The 19,582-nt window shown below is 44.5% G+C and overlaps 1 protein-coding gene across 4 annotated transcripts in view; it reads left to right on the forward strand.

Moving 5' to 3' along the window:
* The window catches only part of chd6 (chromodomain helicase DNA binding protein 6), a 363,558-nt gene that overhangs the window by 134,404 nt on the left and 209,572 nt on the right, over positions 1 to 19,582 (forward strand). For all 4 annotated transcript variants that reach the window (XM_072244838.1, XM_072244818.1, XM_072244846.1 and 1 more), the window contains one exon: positions 2,549 to 3,102. In XM_072244838.1, the coding sequence (XP_072100939.1) occupies positions 2,549 to 3,102 (554 nt within the window). The remainder of the gene's footprint in view (positions 1 to 2,548; positions 3,103 to 19,582) is intronic.

A 19,582-nucleotide genomic window follows, 5' to 3' on the forward strand; every position in this document is an offset into this window, starting at 1 on the left:
TAGTTGGACACAGGAGTACATTCAGCCAGAGACTCATTCCACCGAGATGCAACACAGAGTGTCATAGGAAGGCATTCCTGCCTGTGGCCATCAAATTTTATAACTCCTCCCTTGGAGGGTCAGACACCCTGAGCCAGTAGGCTGGTCCTGGACTTATTTCCTGGCATAATTTACATATTACTATTTAATTATTTATGGTTTTATATTGCTATATTTATACTCTATTCTTGGTTGGTGCAACTGTAATGAAAACCAATTTCCCTTGGGATCAATAAAGTATGACTATGACTAAACAGCTGACTGTAATTCCCCCCTTTAAATGAACTGATAACCCAAGGGGTTCACATACTTTTTTCCAACAAATACATGTAATATTGGATCATTTTTCTTTCTTTTCAAATCTTTTTATTGTTATATTATACAGAAAAAATAACATGAGTACATTGAAGTAACAACACTTACAATGTCTCAAAAAAGACATTATCTTAAAGATTGAAAAAAAATTTTGTGATAACAAAAAAAACCTACTAAGCAGAAAAGTGAAAAAAAATAACCCATTAGGTGTACAATCCCGGAGTCATGTGTCAATAAATAAATGGACAAGTATAATGTTTTTGTGTTATTTATTAAATTGGGTTCTCTTTATCTAGTTGTATGACTTGCATGAAGATCTGATCAAATTTTAGGTCATATTTATGCAGAAATAGAGAAACTTCTAAAGAGTTCACAAACTTTCTAGCACCGCTATACAAGGGTTCACATACTTGTTCCAGCCTGGACTGTGAATGATTAAACAATGTATTCAATAAAGACATGGAAAGTGCAGTTGTTTGATGTTATTAGTTTAGGCAGATTGTGTTTGTCTACTATTGTGACTTAGGTGAAGATCAGACCACATTTTATGAGTAATTAATGCAGAAAACCAGGTAATTGCAAAGGGTTCACAAACTTTTTCTTGCAACTATATGCAGGTGATATTAAACCTGATTCTGACATTTTCTTCAACATCTTCCTCCACACTCAAAAACTGAACTGCTGAGCAGCTGATGACCTGTGAATGAGTAGGTCTCAGCTGCTGTCATTTCCTGTCTTTGTATCAAGATGGCACCTCAAATGTTAGTTAATGTGCACAATCTGGACCATTCACGTTAAGGGAAAATGGCTCATTGGAGCTCAGTATGGATGTTAGTGTTCTTCTTGTATAGTTATTAATTTGATTTATATTACATTCCTGTATTATTTTTGATATATGTATCAGTTCTCTGAATTGAATTCCTAAACCCACTAGTTCTTCATTATGTGAATGATTAAACAACGTATTCAATGAAAGCATGAAAGGTACAATTTTGCTGTTTAGTTGGACACTTGATTGTCACTCACAATTTTTTGGAACATCCAGAAGCGAAAATAATAACAAGTGCAAGTCAGTGTTTCATTAAAATGTCTAAAGGATATCTACATGAGATTTAATGAACAAAATTTGACACCAAACCTCACAGAAGTGTGACCAAACATGAGGTCAAAGAGTTATAGTTTGAGAAGCCTTGCAAGTAAGAAGGAGGTAGTGGAATACCACAGTAGTGTAGCAGTTAGTGTGACACTTTTACAACTTGGGGTGTTAGAGTTCAGAGTCCTCAGTAAGGAGTTTGTATGTCTGGGTTTCCTCCGGGTGTCCCAGTTTCCTGCTACAGGCCAAAGATGTCCCAGTTAGTAGGTTACTTGGTCATTGTAAATTGTCCTGAGTTTTGACTATGGTTAAATAGCTGGGTTGCTGGGTGGTGCAACTTGTTGGCTGGAAGAGCCTGTTCCACGCTGTATCTCAAAGATAAATGAAAAATAAATAAAGAGATTTACTCAAGTCTTAAGCAAATTAAGGAGCACAAAAATCCCAGAAGATTTTGCTTCTGGAAGAGGATACAGAATCTAGGGAGTGTAAAACTAAAGAGAGGTGTGCCAACAACGACAGGAATTTTATAAAACTAGTTCTGTTGATGAGTCAGTCTTCTTGGATAGAAAGGGAAGATTCAGTCAGTGTGTTTGAATACAAGGAATATCTGAACTGGTGTACAGGAGCTCTGTCGCTCCTCTCCATTACCAGTTACCTCTGGGAAAGCAAGAGAAATGAAGTAAACGATGAGAGGAGTTTGTATGTTATAGTGCCTGTGAGTGCTCTGTACTCACATAATTGACCCACGTAAATGTTTTGTTTTGTAATTGCACCCATACCTCAGAAGAATGCACATGTGTCATCAATAGCTGAAAGCTAAAATTACACAGTGACCTGTTTTTACAGGCAGTTGACATTATTAACCCAGGCAAGAGAATTTATTATGGAATTTTGAAAATGAAAACAGACATGGGCTATACTATGTCATAATGGCCAGTACCCAGCCAAACTCAACATGACTTCTCCCAAAGATTCTCTGTAACATTACGATGATTTATAACATTAAAATAAAATAGATTTTAAAATAATTAACAATTTGATGGAAGTGTTTAAAACTTTTGGAATTAACTGTTTTCTCAAAGATTGTTTTGTATATTGCAGCCTTCTACTTCAAAGACTTCCAAACAGCCTCTGATACCCAGTGCCTCACCAGTTGGTGAACACGCAGTGCAGCTCTCTCACAGCAGCACCAAGGACCAACCAAGCCCCCACAGTCCAGCCAGCAGTCCAGAAGCTGCTGGTCATCTGATCGAGACCAGCAGCAAGAAGGTTGTACATGATACACAATTGGAGGTGAGTGTGGACCAACCACTGCCTCTTACCAGGGCTGAGGATGTCAGTACAGGGATTAAGAAAAAAAGAAAGAAAAAAGAGCCAAAGGAGGAAGCGGGTGGTGAATCAGTAACAGACGCACCCAAACCAAAGAAGAAGAGAAAGGAGCCCAAGAATGATAAAGAAGCAAAAGAGGGCAAAGGAGCAAAAGAGCCCAAGGGCTCCAAAGGGTCAAGGAACCGTGGAGAGCCTAAAGAACCTAAAGGTACCAAGGGGGCCAAAGAGCTGAAGGAACCTAAGGGTGCTAAGGAACCCAAGCAGCTGAGAGAGCCAAAATGTAAATCCAACACCACACCCAAATCCAAGAGCAGCAAGAAAGCCAGGTATGGAGCTTCCATTATGTACACTGACTGTTTATCTTCCCTTGGTAGATCACTGTTGCTTGGTGCATTTGTTGCAATAATTTAGATCATTGTATTTTTCTGGAGGAGTAAGTCATTCAGTTGCAGTGAAGTTTTTTAATGTCTTGCTGTTGGTACTTTCAAGCTGCTTAGTGAAATGCGTGAGCTTATTCCTGTTTACTGCTGTTGAAATTCTGTGTAACTGAGTGACACAGTAATCTAACTGCTAGCATTTAAACCTCTCTCAATTACATTGCATCCAGTGTACAGTATAGAACTATACCCCTCATTTCAACTGGTCCTTGGCTCTGTATGGTTCCTAACATTGTCTTCCCACTTTATCTCTCTAATTCATGGAATATAGATGTCAATGGCAAGGACATTACAGAGCAGCATTTCTACATCTAAGAAATATTGCAAAGATGTGACTGTTTCTGTCTTATGTTGAAAATCTAATTCACACCTTTATATTCAATAGACTAGATTACTGCAATGCAATCTTTTGTCAAACTTCAACTCATTCAGAACATAGCTGCTTGACTTTTAACAAAAAACCAGGAAGAGGGAGAATTTCACTACCATCCTACTTACTTTGCATTGGCTTTCTGTATCTTTTAGAATTGTTTAAAATTATCTTACCTGTTTTTCAAAGTACCAATGGTCTGGAACTGGAGTACATCACAGGATTACTACTTGAACTCTCAGGTCTTCTGCTTGTCTCTTAAATTTAACAATCTTCCTCAAAAAATAATTGGCAGTTTTTTGAACTACACTGCTAAAATGTGACACCCAATAGCTAAAGCTGTAAGGAATACAGACTTGTTTGTCTTTTTTAAACAACAGCTCAAAATCGATTTATTTAACTTGCTTTTAACTAACATATTTTTGTCCTTTATTTTCATTCTTGCACTATCCCATTGTAAAACACTTTGAACAACATTGTATGAAAAGTGCTCTATAAATCAGTTATTTTTTTTTCTCAGCTCAAGCTGGTAAAACCTTGGGTACGGGCATACTCATTTCTCAATTGCTACAAACTTTTGGACTATTCTGGTGATGTTTAGTATTGTGTTTTTCTGGAGACTTACATAAATGTTGCTGTAGGCCCAATTGTTTAATGCTATTGTGTAGTGCCTTTGGGGTGATATCAGTTGTAGATATCACTATCGGGATATTGTATACCCTGTTCATGTTCCATAGTCTTTCAACTTCCTCTTTTAATTCAGCATATTTCTAATGTTTTTTAGTTATTGATTTCTGCATGTTATGTGTGGTTGGAATGGCTATATCTGTTAAGTAAGTTGTTCTTGCTTTTTTATCCTGTAATATTATATCTGATGGTTATTATATATTGCCCTATGTGTAATAATGCATTGGTTGTAATATAATTTGTAGGACTCTGACTCTAAAACTGGATCAGGCTTGTACTTATAGTAAGGTACGGTGTCTTTTATGAGTTTGTATTTTAAAGCAAGATGTAGCAGTAACTCGAACGAACCAGTGGTGTTGCTGGTGACCTAGCACAAGTTGTTATCCTTCTATGACATGCCCTCCAATCATAAATTAAATGGTTAACAAAAGGTATGACACCCGGCAGTTCCCAGAACCAAACTGTCCAGAACAAACCTCGAATACGTAACTTACTCCCTTCACTTTTACCACATCCCTTCCCATTTGACTAGTTACCATAATAAATGTAATAAACATGTAACACAGAATACAAAACAAGTAGAGAACAGGTGCATGGCTCCTGCATTCTATCTCCTTAATCTTTATACTATATGGATTTTGGTGAACAATGTTTGCCACTTGATTGTTCCAGTGTAAATAATCAGATTGAGTTAAACGGCTGCAGGATCCCGTAATGTGTTGGATTGTTTCTGGTTCCTCTGGGCATTTTTCTGCATTTATTGTCTTAAATTTGTTGATCTTTTACTATGTATTTTTGATAATGTTTTTGTTAACCATCTGGCCCTGTATCACCACAGGGAACCCTTCTGTTTCTGGTATTACGTACCCTGTAACTGGGTTGCCAAACCAGCAGAAATGGAACGCTCGTTGGAGTCTGCGATTACTAGGAACTAATAAAGTTTTATTAAAGAAATCGGTAATATAGTACTCTAATCGTAAGGATATAAATGTAACAGGTTAGCAATGATAATACACACATATACACAGAACTAGGGTAATAGGAAACAGCCAAACTCTATCGCAGTCTAGGGATAAAATGATCAGTCTTAAGTGAAGCAGAGTTCAGTTCAGTTTAGTGCAGTTCGAAGTAATCGCTGTTGTTGTACCGTTGGGGGGGGGGAGGGAGAGAGAGTGGGAGATGCAGTTGGTTTCAGGCAGACCTTTTGATGTCTTCTAATCCCGCTGTGGTCACCAACTGTGACCCCTCCGTTCTGGATACGATCGTTCTTCCGCGGTGAACCCGGCACCCAGGCAAGGGCGGACACACACCTCAGGTTCCCACCGATCGTACCTTTACACCCTGTGAGCCTCTGATTGGTTCCCGTGAACCGGTGATCCAAACTCTCACCACTTGTGGGGGCACACTGCTCTTTCCAGGGTCTCGTGGCGTGTCTCGTGTCTTAGCAAACCTGCTCCTTTTATCCCCCTGCTGGGGTATCACCTGTCCATCAAACTTCAAGCAGTTCAGGTTTAAAGCAACCGGTCTGTCAATATCTGAATTGTGTTTCTTTCCCGTTAATCTCTCCCTTCTCTCTCATTAGCATTTTGAATGTTTCTCCATTGTCTTCCGTTATCTCTCATTAGCATCATCCGTCCGGTAACTCTGCTTGGCATCACACATGACACTGGGAAGAAGTCTCCAACTCTGAGCCAGGTGTTTGACACTTCCTTGTAGACTTCTAGTCTTTTCAAATTGTGGGGATGTCTCCCAAGGAGGTCATGCTCTTCCATTGGTTAACTTTTCTTCTGCAGTGATAATTTCTGAGTTGTGGTTTCACTTAAGTTTAGTGGTGTGTACTTTTTATCAGAATTATATGTTATCATGTAGAGTGCTGAATCCTGTTTTCATTGATGAAAATACATCCTTAGAATTTTTATCTGACTGTTGTGTAATTTTTTAATGTCTGTTATTCTAATTCACCCTTCTGTCCTAGGTAGTGTTAATCTCAATGTGTTTGAGTGTACACTTGCTTCTGTCATACACACAAAATAACCTGCAGATGCTGGAGTCAAAGCAACACTCACAACATGCTGGACGAACTCAGCAGGTTGGGCAGCATCTGTGGAAATGATCAGTCGACGTTTAGGGCCGGAACCCTTCGTCAGGACTGTAGAGGGAAGGGGCAGAGGCCCTATAAAGAAGGTGGGGGGACTGATCATTTCCACGGATGCTGCATGATCTGCTGAGTTCCTCCAGCGTGTTGTGAGTGTTGCTTCTGTTATACACCAGGGCCTGAGCCTTTGGCTAGAGGCAGATGTTGTCAGGTGGTGCCCAACCTTCATAGAGTGTTTCTACCCTTAACCACTACACTCTCTAGTTGGCGGGTCAGTAGTGCTGGCCAGGTCACCGCCCATCTGCTCCTGACTTCCAGCTCAACTCCTCTTTTCTGCTCCATATTAGATTAGATTAGATTATGAGGACACTCAGTCCTTGTTTATTGTCATTTAGTTATGCATACATTAAAAAATGATACAATGTTCCTCCGGTATGATATCACAGAAACACAAGATAGACCAAGACTAAAACTGACAAAAACCACATGATTATAACATATAGTTACAACAGTGCATAACAATACCGTAATTTGATAAGAGCAGACCATGAGCACGGTAAAAAAATATCTCAAAGTCCCAATAGCCCATCATCTCACGCAGACAGTAGGAGGGAGAAACTCCCCCTGCCATGAGCTTCCAGCACCACAAACTTGCCGATGCAGAATCCTGGAAATACCCGACCACAGTCTGACTCTGAGTCCGTCCGAAAACTTCGAGCCTCTGACCAGCCCTCCAGCACTAAGCACCATCCCTGCCAAGCGCTTCGACCCCAGCCCTGGCCGCCAAGCAACAGGCAAAGCCGTGGATTCAGAGCCTACCCCTCCAGCTAGAGGCTCTTTCTACTTCCTCTCCCATCCTGCGAGCTGCTTGGTTCTTGTTCTTTTCATCAAAGGCCAGCACAGACAGTAATGTCCTTGATGGGAACCCTCTGCAGCCAATCTACATGGGGAATAGCCACATCTGCCATTCTTTGTCCCTGCATTTCTGGACTAAGGACTGGTACTTCAGGGCCTTCCTCTTGTGGGCATCCTCACATCCTTCCTCCCGTGGTATTGTGAGCTCCACCAGGATGATTCTCTTGTCTTCAGTGGACCACCGTAAGATGTGTGGTCGAAGTGTAGTTTGCACTAACTCGTGGGGAGGAAGCTGCAGTTCCCAATCAACCTTCACCTCCCATGGTTTGGCAGTTTGCAGCAGATTGGATTTAGGCCTCTTTGATATGACTGGCATGGCCCTCTCTTTGATGAAAATGACTGCCCTGTTCGCCTCTCTGCCAACTGGTCTCTTTATACACCTCTACCGCTCCAGTGTGTCAGCAAGGGACAGCAGGACCTCGTCAAAGTGCCAACTGTACCATCCTTGTGTAAGCTGTTTTCAATCCTGTATGTGTTCCAGTGAATGCCGCTGTTCACAAAGCTTGCAGTTAGGGTCCTTTTTCAGCCCCCATGTGTGCAGCTGTGATGGTGTAGGGAGAGTGTCATACATGGACCGCAGAAGGAAAGAAATGCAGAAGGACTCCAGTCTCCAAAGCTCTGCTCAAGTGACCTTGCACTTGGAAAAATCCTATTTTGTGCAGGCACCCTGTGAACTCAACTTCACGGCCTTCAAAAACCGCTTTTCACCTTTGCAGTTCTGTACCCCTGCCTGGACTACACCATGCCTATCCCTTGCATTTGCACTCTCCCATCATTGGAAGCGTGCTGAGCTGGGGCCTCGGATTGCCAGTGATGTCTCTCAGTTGCGGTGAGCTCACTGCCTGGTCTATGGCCGAGTTGGCGGCCCACTTTAGGCCCGATTTAAGATAATTTATTGCTTATCAACGGAGAATTTCAGTGTTCACACAACTCTACACTTTACCACCTTGAGCTCCTCCACTACTGAGAGAACGGGAGCTGTAGCTGGCCAGATCTTATGTCGAGCCCCACGGAAGCAAAACTTGGCGGGATCCCCAGCCACCTCCCCAGCTGCTTGTTGACTTTCCCCTTAGTGCCTTCTGCAGTGGTCACGGGGAAACTTGTACACGGTGAAAAGCCAGAGTAGCCATGGTAGAAGACCATGTTGTTACAACCATGTCTTAAGTTTACCAGGGAGTCCGGTTTTGTCAATCTTCTTTAGCCACTCTTCAGTCCGCTTTACAGTGTCGGTGGTGTTGGCGCTGTCTGTCATTGTTGCAACAAACCACTTTTGAAAAGACTTTTACTGGGTTGTTCTCAATGGATGGAATGACTTCGCCCTGTACTTAAAGACTGAACTTGCTAGTAAGACCATAAGACCATAAGACAAAGGAGCAGAAGGCGGCCACTCGGCCCATTGAGTCTGCTCCGTCATTTTATCATGAGCTGATACATTCTCCCATTTAGTCCCACTCCCCCACCTTCTCACCATAACCCTTGATGCCCTGGCTACTCAGATACCTATCAATCTCTGCCTTAAATACACCCAATGACTTGACCTCCACTGTCGGCCGTGGCAACAAATTCCACAGATTCACCACCCTCTAGCTAAAAAAATTTCTGCGCATCTCTGTTTTGAATGGCGCCCTTCAATCCTTAAGTCATGCCCTCTCGTACTATACTCCCTCACCAAGTGAAACAGTTTTGCCACATCCACTCTGTCCATATCTTTCAACATTCGAAATGTTTCTATGAGGTCCCCCCCCATTCTTCTAAGCTCCAAGGAATACAGTCCAAGAGCGGACAAACGTTCCTCATATGTTAACCCTCTCATTCCCGGAATCATTCTAGTGAATCTTCTCTGAACCCTCTCCAATGTCAGCACATTCCTTCTTAAATAAGAAGACCAAAACTGCCCACAGTACTCCAAGTGAGGTCTCACCAGCGCCTTATAGAGCCTCAACATCACACTCCTGCTCCTACACTCTGTTCCTCTTGAAATGAATGCCAACATTGCAATCTTCTTCTTCACCACCGACTCAACCTGGAGGTTAACCTTAGGGGTATCCTGCACGAGGACTCCCAAATCCCGTTGCATCTCAGAACTTTGAATTCTCTCCCCATTTAAATAATAGTCTGCCCGTTTATTTCTTCTGCCAAAGTGCATAACCATACACTTTCCAACATTGTACTTCATTTGCCACTTCTCTGCCCATTCTTCCAAACTATCCAAGTCCCTCTGCAGACTCCCCGTTTCCTCAGCACTACCGGCCCCTCCACCTATCTTCGTATCGTCAGCAAACTTAGCCACAAAGCCATCTATTCCATAATCCAAATCGTTGATGTACAATGTAAAAAGAAGCGGCCCCACCACTGATCCCTGTGGAACACCACTGGTAACCGGCAGCCAACCAGAATAGGATCCCTTTATTCCCAGTCTCTGTTTCCTGCCAATCAGCCAACGCTCTATCCACGTATGTAACTTTCCTGTAATTCCATGGGCTCTTATCTGGTTAAGCAGCCTCATGTGTGGCACCTTGTCAAAGGCCTTCTGAAAATCCAAATATTCAACATCTACTGCATCTCCCTTGTCTAGCCTACTTGTAATTTCCTCATAAAATTGCAATAAGTTTGTCAGGCAGGATTTCCCTTTAAGGAAACCATGCTGAGTTCTGCCTATCTTGTCATATGTCTCCAGGTACTCCATAATCTCATCCTTGACAATCGACTCCAACAACTTCCCAACCACCGATGTCAAGCTAACGGGTTTATAATTCCATTCTTGTTTCTTTGCCCCCTGCTTAAATAACGGAGTGACATTTGCAGTCTTCCAGTCCTCTGGAACCATGCTAGAATCTATTGACTTTTGAAAGATCATTGCTAATGCCTCCGCAATCTCCACAGCTACTTCCTTCAGAACACGAGGGTACATTCCATCTGGTCCGGGAGATTTATCTACCCTTCGACTATTCAGCTTCCTGAGTACTTTCTGTGTCGTAATTGTGACTGCGCACACTTCTCTTCCCTGCCACCCTTGAGTGTCCGGTATAATCCTGATATCTTCCTCAGTGAAGACTGATGCAAAATACTCGTTCAGTTCTGTCACCATCTCGTTATTTCCCATTACGGTTTCTCCAGCATCATTTTCTATCAGTCCTGTATCTACTCTCACCTGTCTTTTACACTTTATATACTTGAAAAAGCTTTTAGTATCCTCTTTGATATTATTTGCTAGCTTCCATTCATAGTTCATCTTTTCCCTCTTAATGACCTTCTTGGTTTCCTTTTGTAAGGTTTTAAAAACTTCCCAATCCTCTGCCTTCCCACTAATTTTTGCTTCCTTGTATGCCCTCTCCTTTGCTTTAACTTTGGCTTTGACTTCTCTTGTCAGCCACGGTTGCATCCTTTTTCCATTTGAAAATTTCTTCTGTTTGGAATATATCTGTCTTGCACCTTCTTCACTTCTCGCATAAACTCCAGCCACTGCTGCTCTGCCACCCTTCCCGCTAGTGTTCCTTTCCAGTCAACTTTGACCAGTTCCTCTCTCATGCCACTGTAATTTCCTTTACTCCACTGAAATACCGACACATCGGATTTCGGCTTCTCTTTCTCAAATTTCACAGTGAACTCAATGATATTATGATCAGTGCCTCCCAAGGGTTCCTTTACCTCAATCTCTCTAATCACCTCCGGTTCATTACACAATACCCAGTCCAGTACAGCCGATCCCCTGGTGGGCTCAACAACAAGCTGTTCTAAAAAGCCATCTCGCAGACATTCTACAAATTCTCTCTGTTGAGATCCAGTGCCGACCTGATTTTCCCAATCTACTCGCATGTTAAAATCCCCCACAATTATCATAACACTGCCCTTCTGACAAGCCTTCTCTATTTCCTGTTGTAATTTGTAGTCCACATCACTGCAGCTGTTAGGAGGCCTGTATATAACTGCCATCAGGGTCCTTTTACCCCTGCGATTTCTTAGCTCAACCCATGAAGATTCTACAACTTCCGATCCTATGTCACCTCTTTCTAATGACTTAATATCATTTCTTACCAATAAAGCCATGCCACCCCCTCTGCCTACCTTCCTATCCTTCCGATACACCGTGTATCCTTGGATATTCAGCTCCCAGAGACATGCATCCTTTAACCACGTCTCAGTGATGGCCACAATATGATACCTGCCAATCTGTAGCTGTATGACAAGATCATCCACCTTGTTCCTTAATATGCTGCGTGCATTTAAGTATAACACCTTAAGACCAGTATTTGGTAGTTTTTGCTTTGATAGTAACCTTGCCGTTTTTGATCACCTTGCATTTGAACTTCCTGGCCTTAAAAGTATCCATCCAGGTAGCTACGTTAGCCAGGTTTCCAATGCCCATCTTGCTTGGACATGGGTTACAGTGGTTACTATGATGTCATCCATGTTAAACCCTCCCCCCCCCCGTAATGCAAGTTGACGGATCTAGGGCCCCAGTACTGGGGCTCAGGTTGCGTCTGCTGCTGCTGATATGAGGAGGTTCATACCCATGACAAACAAGATGGTACAGCCAGTTGGAATCCCTTTTTGGAGGTCTTGCCAACTGGTTGTAAAGTGTGCTGAAGTGAAGCATAGCTTGAATTTTCCTAGGTAACTGGTGATCATGTCTCTTGTTACTGGCGGAATATGGTAGTGATCCAGGCCGACCTAGCTGAGGATGTGTAGAATTGATCCATAGGCGTTGGCTAGGTCTAACCAGACGACTGTTAGGTCGCCGTTCTTCTGCCTGGCCTCGCGGATCAGTTGGCTGATTATTGATGAACGCAGCAGGCCAGGCAGCATATGTAGGAAGAGGTGCAGTCGACGTTTCAGGCCGAGACCCTTCGTCAGGACTAACTGAAGGAAGAGTGAGTAAGGGATTTGAAAGTTGGAGGGGGAGATCCAAAATGATAGGAGAAGACAGGAGGGGGAGGGATAGAGCCAAGAGCTGGACAGGTGATAGGCAAAAGGGGATACGAGAGGATCATGGGACAGGAGGTCCGGGAAGAAAGACGGTGGGGGGGGGGAGCCCATAGGATGGGCAAGAGGTATATTCAGAGGGACAGAGGGAGAAAAAGGAGAGTGAGAGAAAGAATGTGTGCATAAAAATGAGTAACAGATGGGGTACGAGGGGGAGGTGGGGCCTTAGCGGAAGTTAGAGAAGTCGATGTTCATGCCATCAGGTTGGAGGCTACCCAGACGGAATATAAGGTGTTGTTCCTCCAACCTGAGTGTGGCTTCATCTTTACAGTAGAGGAGGCCATGGATGGACATGTCAGAATGGGAATGGGATGTGGAATTAAAATGTGTGGCCACTGGGAGATCCTGCTTTCTCTGGCGGACAGAGCGTAGATGTTCAGCAAAGCGGTCTCCCAGTCTGCGTCGGGTCTCGCCAATATATAAAAGGCCACATCGAGAACACCAGATGCAGTATATCACCCCAGTCGACTCACAGGTGAAGTGTTGCCTCAGCTGGAAGGACTGTTTGGGGCCCTGAATGGTGGTAAGGGAGGAAGTGTAAGGGCATGTGTAGCACTTGTTCCGCTTACACGGATAAGTGCCAGGAGGGAGATCAGTGGGGAGGGATGGGGGGACGAATGGACAAGAGAGTTGTGTAGGGAGCGATCCCTGTGGAATGCAGAGAGAGTGGGGGAGGGAAAGATGTGCTTAGTGGTGGGATCCCGTTGGAGGTGGCGGAAGTTACGGAGAATAATATGTTGGACCCGGAGGCTGGTGGGGTGGTAGGTGAGGACCAGGGGAACCCTATTCCTAGTGGGGTGGTGAGAGGATGGAGTGAGAGCAGATGTATGTGAAATGGGGGAGATGCGTTTAAGAGCAGAGTTGATAGTGGAGGAAGGGAAGCCCCTTTCTTTAAAAAAGGAAGACATCTCCCTCGTCCTAGAATGAAAAGCCTCATCCTGAGAGCAGATGCGGCGGAGACAGAGGAATTACGAGAAGGGGATGGCGTTTTTGCAAGAGACAGGGTGAGAAGAGGAATAGTCCAGATAGCTGTGAGAGTCAGTGGGCTTATAGTAGACATCAGTGGATAAGCTGTCTCCAGAGACAGAGACAGAAAGATCTAGAAAGGGGAGGGAGGTGTCGGAAATGGACCAGGTAAACTTGAGGGCAGGGTGAAAGTTGGAGGCAAAGTTAATAAAATCAACGAGTTCTGCATGCGTGCAGGAAGCAGCGCCAATGCAGTCGTCGATGTAGCGAAGGAAAAGTGGGGGACAGATACCAGAATAGGCACGGAACATAGATTGTTCCACAAAGCCAACAAAAAGGCAGGCATAGCTAGGACCCATACGGGTGCCCATAGCTACACCTTTAGTTCGGAGGAAGTGGGAGGAGCCAAAGGAGAAATTATTAACAGTAAGAATTATTAAGAGATGTCTTCCTTTTTAAAGAAAGGGGCTTCCCTTCCTCCACTATCAACTCTGCTCTTAAACGCATCTCCCCCGTTTCACGTACATCTGCTCTCACTCCATCCTCTCGCCACCTCACTAGGAATAGGGTTCCCCTGGTCCTCACCTACCACCCCACCAGCCTCCTGGTCCAACATATTATTCTCCATAACTTCCGCCACCTCCAACGGGATCCCACCACTAAGCACATCTTTCCCTCCCCCCGTCTCTCTGCATTCCGCAGGGATCGCTCCCTACACAACTCCCTTGTCCATTCGTCCCCCCCATCCCATCCCCACTGATCTCCCTCCTGGCACTTATCCGTGTAAGCGGAACAAGTGCTACACTTGCCCTTACACTTCCTCCCTTACCACCATTCAGGGCCCCAAACAGTCCTTCCAGGTGAGGCAACACTTCACCTGTGAGTCGACTGGGGTGATATACTGCGTCTGGTGCTCCCGACGTGGCCTTTTATATATTGGCGAGACCTGACGCAGACTGGGAGACCACCTTGCTGAACATCTACGCTCTGTCCGCCAGAGAAAGCAGGATCTCCCAGTGGCCACACATTTTAATTCCACATCCCATTCCCATTCTGACATGTCTATCCACGGCCTCCTCTACTGTAAAGATGAAGCCACACTCAGGTTGGAGGAACAACACCTTATATTCCGTCTGGGTAGCCTCCAACCTGATGGCATGAACATCGACTTCTCTAACTTCCGTTAAGGCCCCACCTCCCCTTCGTACCCCATCTGTTACTCATTTTTATGCACACATTCTTTCTCTCACTCTCTTTTGTCTCCCTCTGTCCCTCTGAATATACCTCTTGCCCATCCTCTGGGTCCCCCCCCCTTGTCTTTCTTCCCAGACCTCCTGTCCCATGATCCTCTCGTATCCCTTTTGCCTGTCACCTGTCCAGCTCTTGGCTCTATCCCTCCCCCTCCTGTTTTCTCCTATCATTTTGGATCTCCCTCTCCCCCTCCAACTTTCAAATCCCTTACTCACTCTTCCTTCAGTTAGTCCTGACGAAGGGTCTCGGCCTGAAACGTCGACTGCACCTCTTCCTATAGATGCTGCCTGGCCTGCTGCGTTCACCAGCAACTTTGATGTGTGTTGCTTGAATTTCCAGCATCTGCAGAATTCCTGTTGTTGGCTGATGATTGAAGTGTGTTCAAGGCACCCAGAAAAACTTGGGATGGATGTGTTGATGTAGTGGTTTTCCATTAAGTAAGAGGTCAGCCTTCTTGCAAACACTGAGAGGAATATCTTGTATTCCATGCGAAGGAGGGAGATTGTTCTAAACTGGGTGATTGTCCACTTCCTCCTCCTGTCCTAGGAAGTGTTAATCTAAGTGTGTTCAAGTGTACATAATGTTCTCCAAAATTTGCCATTTCAGTTCTTACTTTTCTTTGTAGATTTTCCAGATCGGTTTAAAGATATTATGCCAAAAGGATACGTTAATATGGGTATAGTGGAAGTCTTTATTCTCTTTGTTATGTTTTTACTGTTGAGCTCTGTTGGCAAATTTTCTTAAGCCTTGAAGTAAATACTGATGAAAGTTTTCCCGTTATTACACTCTGATCTGTTTTCTTTGCTTGTTGATATCCCCAATACTTATACGTTTCATATTCATCCATTGGTTGTATTGTATCCTGCTGCTCTGTCTTATATTCTACTAGCTCTATTACACCTTTCTTTATGTTTAATGTAATTCACTTACCTAGCCCAAAGTTCATGTTTATATCTTTCGAAAATAGTTCTACTATTTGAATTAATATCTTTAGCTGTACTTAAGAATGAGCACATCATTTCAAATCATCTATAGTATGTCAAGGTATAATTCGTTTGGCTGCTTCTGATTTGATACCGATTTTGTTTTGTCCAATTCAATAAATTAGAAAGCGGGTTTAAAACTAGACAAAACCATGGTGGGCTTAAGAGTTGCCCTGGAAAATGTTTCAGTTTATTTTGATAACAGTGGTTGTTCTTTTTTGGCTGTTAATAGATAGAGTGATTATGGTATGCCAATGCTTCATCAGATGTCGTAGGAATTTCACAAGAATTGGGTGTAGTTTATATATAATCAGAGCTTCCATTAACCATGAGTGTAGGCCAGAATCAAATGCTTTCTGGTGTTCTTGGACTACAGTTCAGCTTTCAACACCATAATTCCCTCCAGGCTTGACTAGAAGCTCAGAACCCTCAGCCTTCACCCTGCCTTGTGTAGCTGGATCCTGGACTTTCTGTCAGATTGCTGGCAGATGCTAAGAGTGGGCTCCCTCACATCTGCCCCTCTGACCCTTAACACAGGACCCCCCCCCCCAGGGCTGTGTCCTAATCCCCCTCATTTACTCTCTGTATACCCATGACTGTGTTGCCACCCACAGCTCCAATTTGCTAATTAAATTTGCGGACGATACTACACTGATTGGCCTAATCTCAAAAAAATAAGGAGGCAGTCTACGGAGAAGAAGTCATCACCCTGACACAGTGGTGTCAAGAAAACACAGACATCCCACCCTGCAAAAACTCATTTCAAGGAGGTAGCACCATCAATTTGCAGGAGACTCCCGGAACTTCCGGGAGAGGTGGGATGTCTGCAATAGAGTAGCTCCTTAGCAGCTAGCCAGCTAGTTTAAATAACGTTAGCTATGCTAATGAACGAATGACACCTGTTAAACTTGCCTCAACATATCTTTTACAGTCTTAACCCACCATGGGCAATAGAAAAGTCACTGTTGCAAACAGTGCAGCGAGCAACACCGTCATTAATTTTGACCCCTATTAAGCAGGGGTACACTTTAGTATAGTCTGGGGTGAAGTACGTTTTATATTTTCTTTTCTTGGAACACTCTGTCTCGCGTGCGCGTGCGCTCTCTCTCTCTCTCGTCACTCTCGCTTTCGCGCTCTCTTGCTCTTGTGGTCTCTCACTCTCGTGCTCTCTCTCACGCTCTGTCGCTCTCGTCTCTCTCGCGCTCGCTCTCTCGTGGTCGCTCGCGGTGTCTCTTGTGGTCTCTCTCGTGCTCGCTCTCTTGTGGTCACTCTCACGCTCTCTCGCTCTTGTGGTCTCTCGCTCTCGCGCTTTCTTCCTCGCGTGCTCTCTCTCTCTCGTGGTTGCTCTCTCTCACTCTCGTGGTCTGTCTCACGCTCGCTCGCGTCTCTCGCGCTCACTTTCTCTCGTCTCTATCTCGCTCGCTGTCTCTCGTGGTCGCTCGCAGTGTCTCTCGCGGTCTTTCTCGTGCTTGCTCTCCCGTGGTTGCTCTCGCGCTCTTGTGGTCACTCTCGCGCTGTCTGGCTCTCGTGGTCGCTCTCTCACGGTGTCTCTCGCTGTCTCATGGTCACTCTCACGCTCTCTCGCTCTTGTGGTCTGTCTCTATCTATCTCGCTCTCATGGTCTCTCTCGCGCTCTCTCTCGTCTCGCGCTCGCTTTCTCTCGTCTCTGGCTCTCGTGGTCTCTATCGCGCTCGCTGTCTCTCGTGGTCACTCACGCTCTCGCTCTTGCGCTTTCTGTCTCGCGGTTTCTCGTGCTCGCTGTCTCGTGGTCACTCTCACGCTCTCATGGTCTCTCTCGTGCTTTCTCTCTCTCGCTCTCGTGGTCTCTCTCTATCTCTGTCTCTATCTCTCGCTCTCATGGTCTCTCTCGCGCTCGCTCGCTTTCTCTGTCCAAAAAATTGATTTCCGGGACATTTTATATAATTTGCGGGCATCGGGGAGCCAGTATTAATGTGCGGGAGACTTCCGGGGGAGGTGGGATGTCTGGAAATAATCCCTCCCTCAATGTCGCAAAAACAAAGGAGCTGGTTGTGGACTACAGGAGGAATGGAGACAGGCTAGCTCCTGTTGTCATCAGTGGATCTGGGGTTGGGATGCTGAATATGTTCCTCGGCATACACACATCACCGAGGATTTCACATGGTCTGTACATAAGGGCTGTGTGGTTAAAAAAAAAAGGCACAGTGGTGCCTCTTTCACCTCAGATGGTTGAAGAAGTTTGGTATTGGCCCCCAGACCCTAAGAACTTTCTACAGGGGCACAGCTGAGAGCATCTTGATTGGCTGCATCACTGCCTGGTATGGGAACTGTACTTCCCTCAATTGCAGGACTCTGCAGAGGGTAGTGCGGACTGCCCAGCACATCTGTAGATGTGAATTTCCCATCTTCAGGGCATTTACAAAGACAGGTGTGTAAAAAGGGCCCAGAGGACCCAAGTCACCCTAACCACAAACTGTTCCAGTTGCTACCATCGGGGAAACAGTACCACAGCATAAAAGCCAGGACCAACAGGCTCCAGGACAGCTTCTTCTATCAGGTCATCAGACTGATTAATTCATGCTAATACAATTATATTTCTATGTTATATTGTTGTACACTCTATTCATTATAAATTACTATAAATTGCACATTGCACATTTAGATGGAGATGTAACATAGAGATTTTTACTCCTCATGTATATGAAGGGTATAAGTAATAAAGTTAATTCTAATTCTAATTCAATATAACAATACGAAATATATCTGCTTTTTTGCCAGGTGTGATTTACATACAACATAGAATAGTACAGCACAGTACAGGCCCTTCGGCCCACAGTGTTGTGCTGACCCTCAAACCCTGCCTCCCACATAACCCCCTACCTTAAATTCCTCCATATACCTGTCTAGTAATCTCTTAAACTTCACTAGTGTATCTGCCTCTACCACTGACTCAGGCAGTGCATTCCACGCGCCAACCACCCTCTGAGTAAAAAACCTTCCTCTAATATCCCCCTTGAACTTCCCACCCCTTACCTTAAAGCCATGTCCTCTTGTATTGAGCAGTGGTGCCCTGGGGAAGAGGCGCTGGCTATCCACCCTATCTATTCCTCTTATTATTTTGTACACCTCTATCATGTCTCCTCTCATCCTCCTTCTCTCCAAGGAGTAAAGCCCTAGCTCCCTTAATCTCTGATCATAATGCATACTCTCTGAACCAGGCAGCATTCTGGTAAATCTCCTCTGTACCCTTTCCAATGCTTCCACATCCTTCCTATAGTGAGGCGACCAGAACTGGACACAGTACTCCAAGTGTGGCCTAACCAGAGTTTTATAGAGCTGCATCATTACATCGCGACTCTTAAACTCTATCCCTCGACTTGTGAAAGCTAACACCCTATAAGCTTTCTTAACTACCCTATGGACCTGTGAGGCAACTTTCAGGGATCTGTGGACATGTACCCCCAGATCCCTCTGCTCCTCCACACTACCAAGTATCCTGCCATTTACCTTGTACTCTGCCTTGGAGTTTGTCCTTCCAAAGTGTACCACCTCACACTTCTCTGGGTTGAATTCCATCTGCCACTTCTCAGTCCACTTCTGCATCCTATCAATGTCTCTCTGCAATCTTTGACAATCCTCTACACTATCTACAACACCACCAACGTTTGTATCGTCTGCAAACTTGCCAACCCACCCTTCTACCCCTACATCCAGGTCGTTAATAAAAATCACGAAAAGTAGAGGTCCCAGAACCGATCCTTGTGGGACACCACTAGTCGCAATCCTCCAATCTGAATGTACTCCCTCCACCACCACCCTCTGCCTTCTGCAGGCAAGCCAATTCTGAATCCACCTGGCCAAACTTCCCTGGATCCCATGTCTTCTGACTCTCTGAATAAGCCTACCGTGTGGACCTTGTTAAATGCCTTACTAAAATCCATATAGATCACATCCACTGCACTACTCTCATCTATATGCCTGGTCACCTCCTCAAAGAACTCTGTCAGGCTTGTTAGACACGATCTGCCCTTCACAAAGCCATGCTGACTGTCCCTGATCAGACCATGATTCTCTAAATACCTCATAGATCCTATCTCTAAGAATCTTTTCCAACAGCTTTCCCACTACAGACGTAAGCCT

Source organism: Mobula birostris, chromosome 2 (assembly GCF_030028105.1).
Source record: "Mobula birostris isolate sMobBir1 chromosome 2, sMobBir1.hap1, whole genome shotgun sequence".
Taxonomy (NCBI): Eukaryota; Metazoa; Chordata; class Chondrichthyes; order Myliobatiformes; family Myliobatidae; genus Mobula; species Mobula birostris.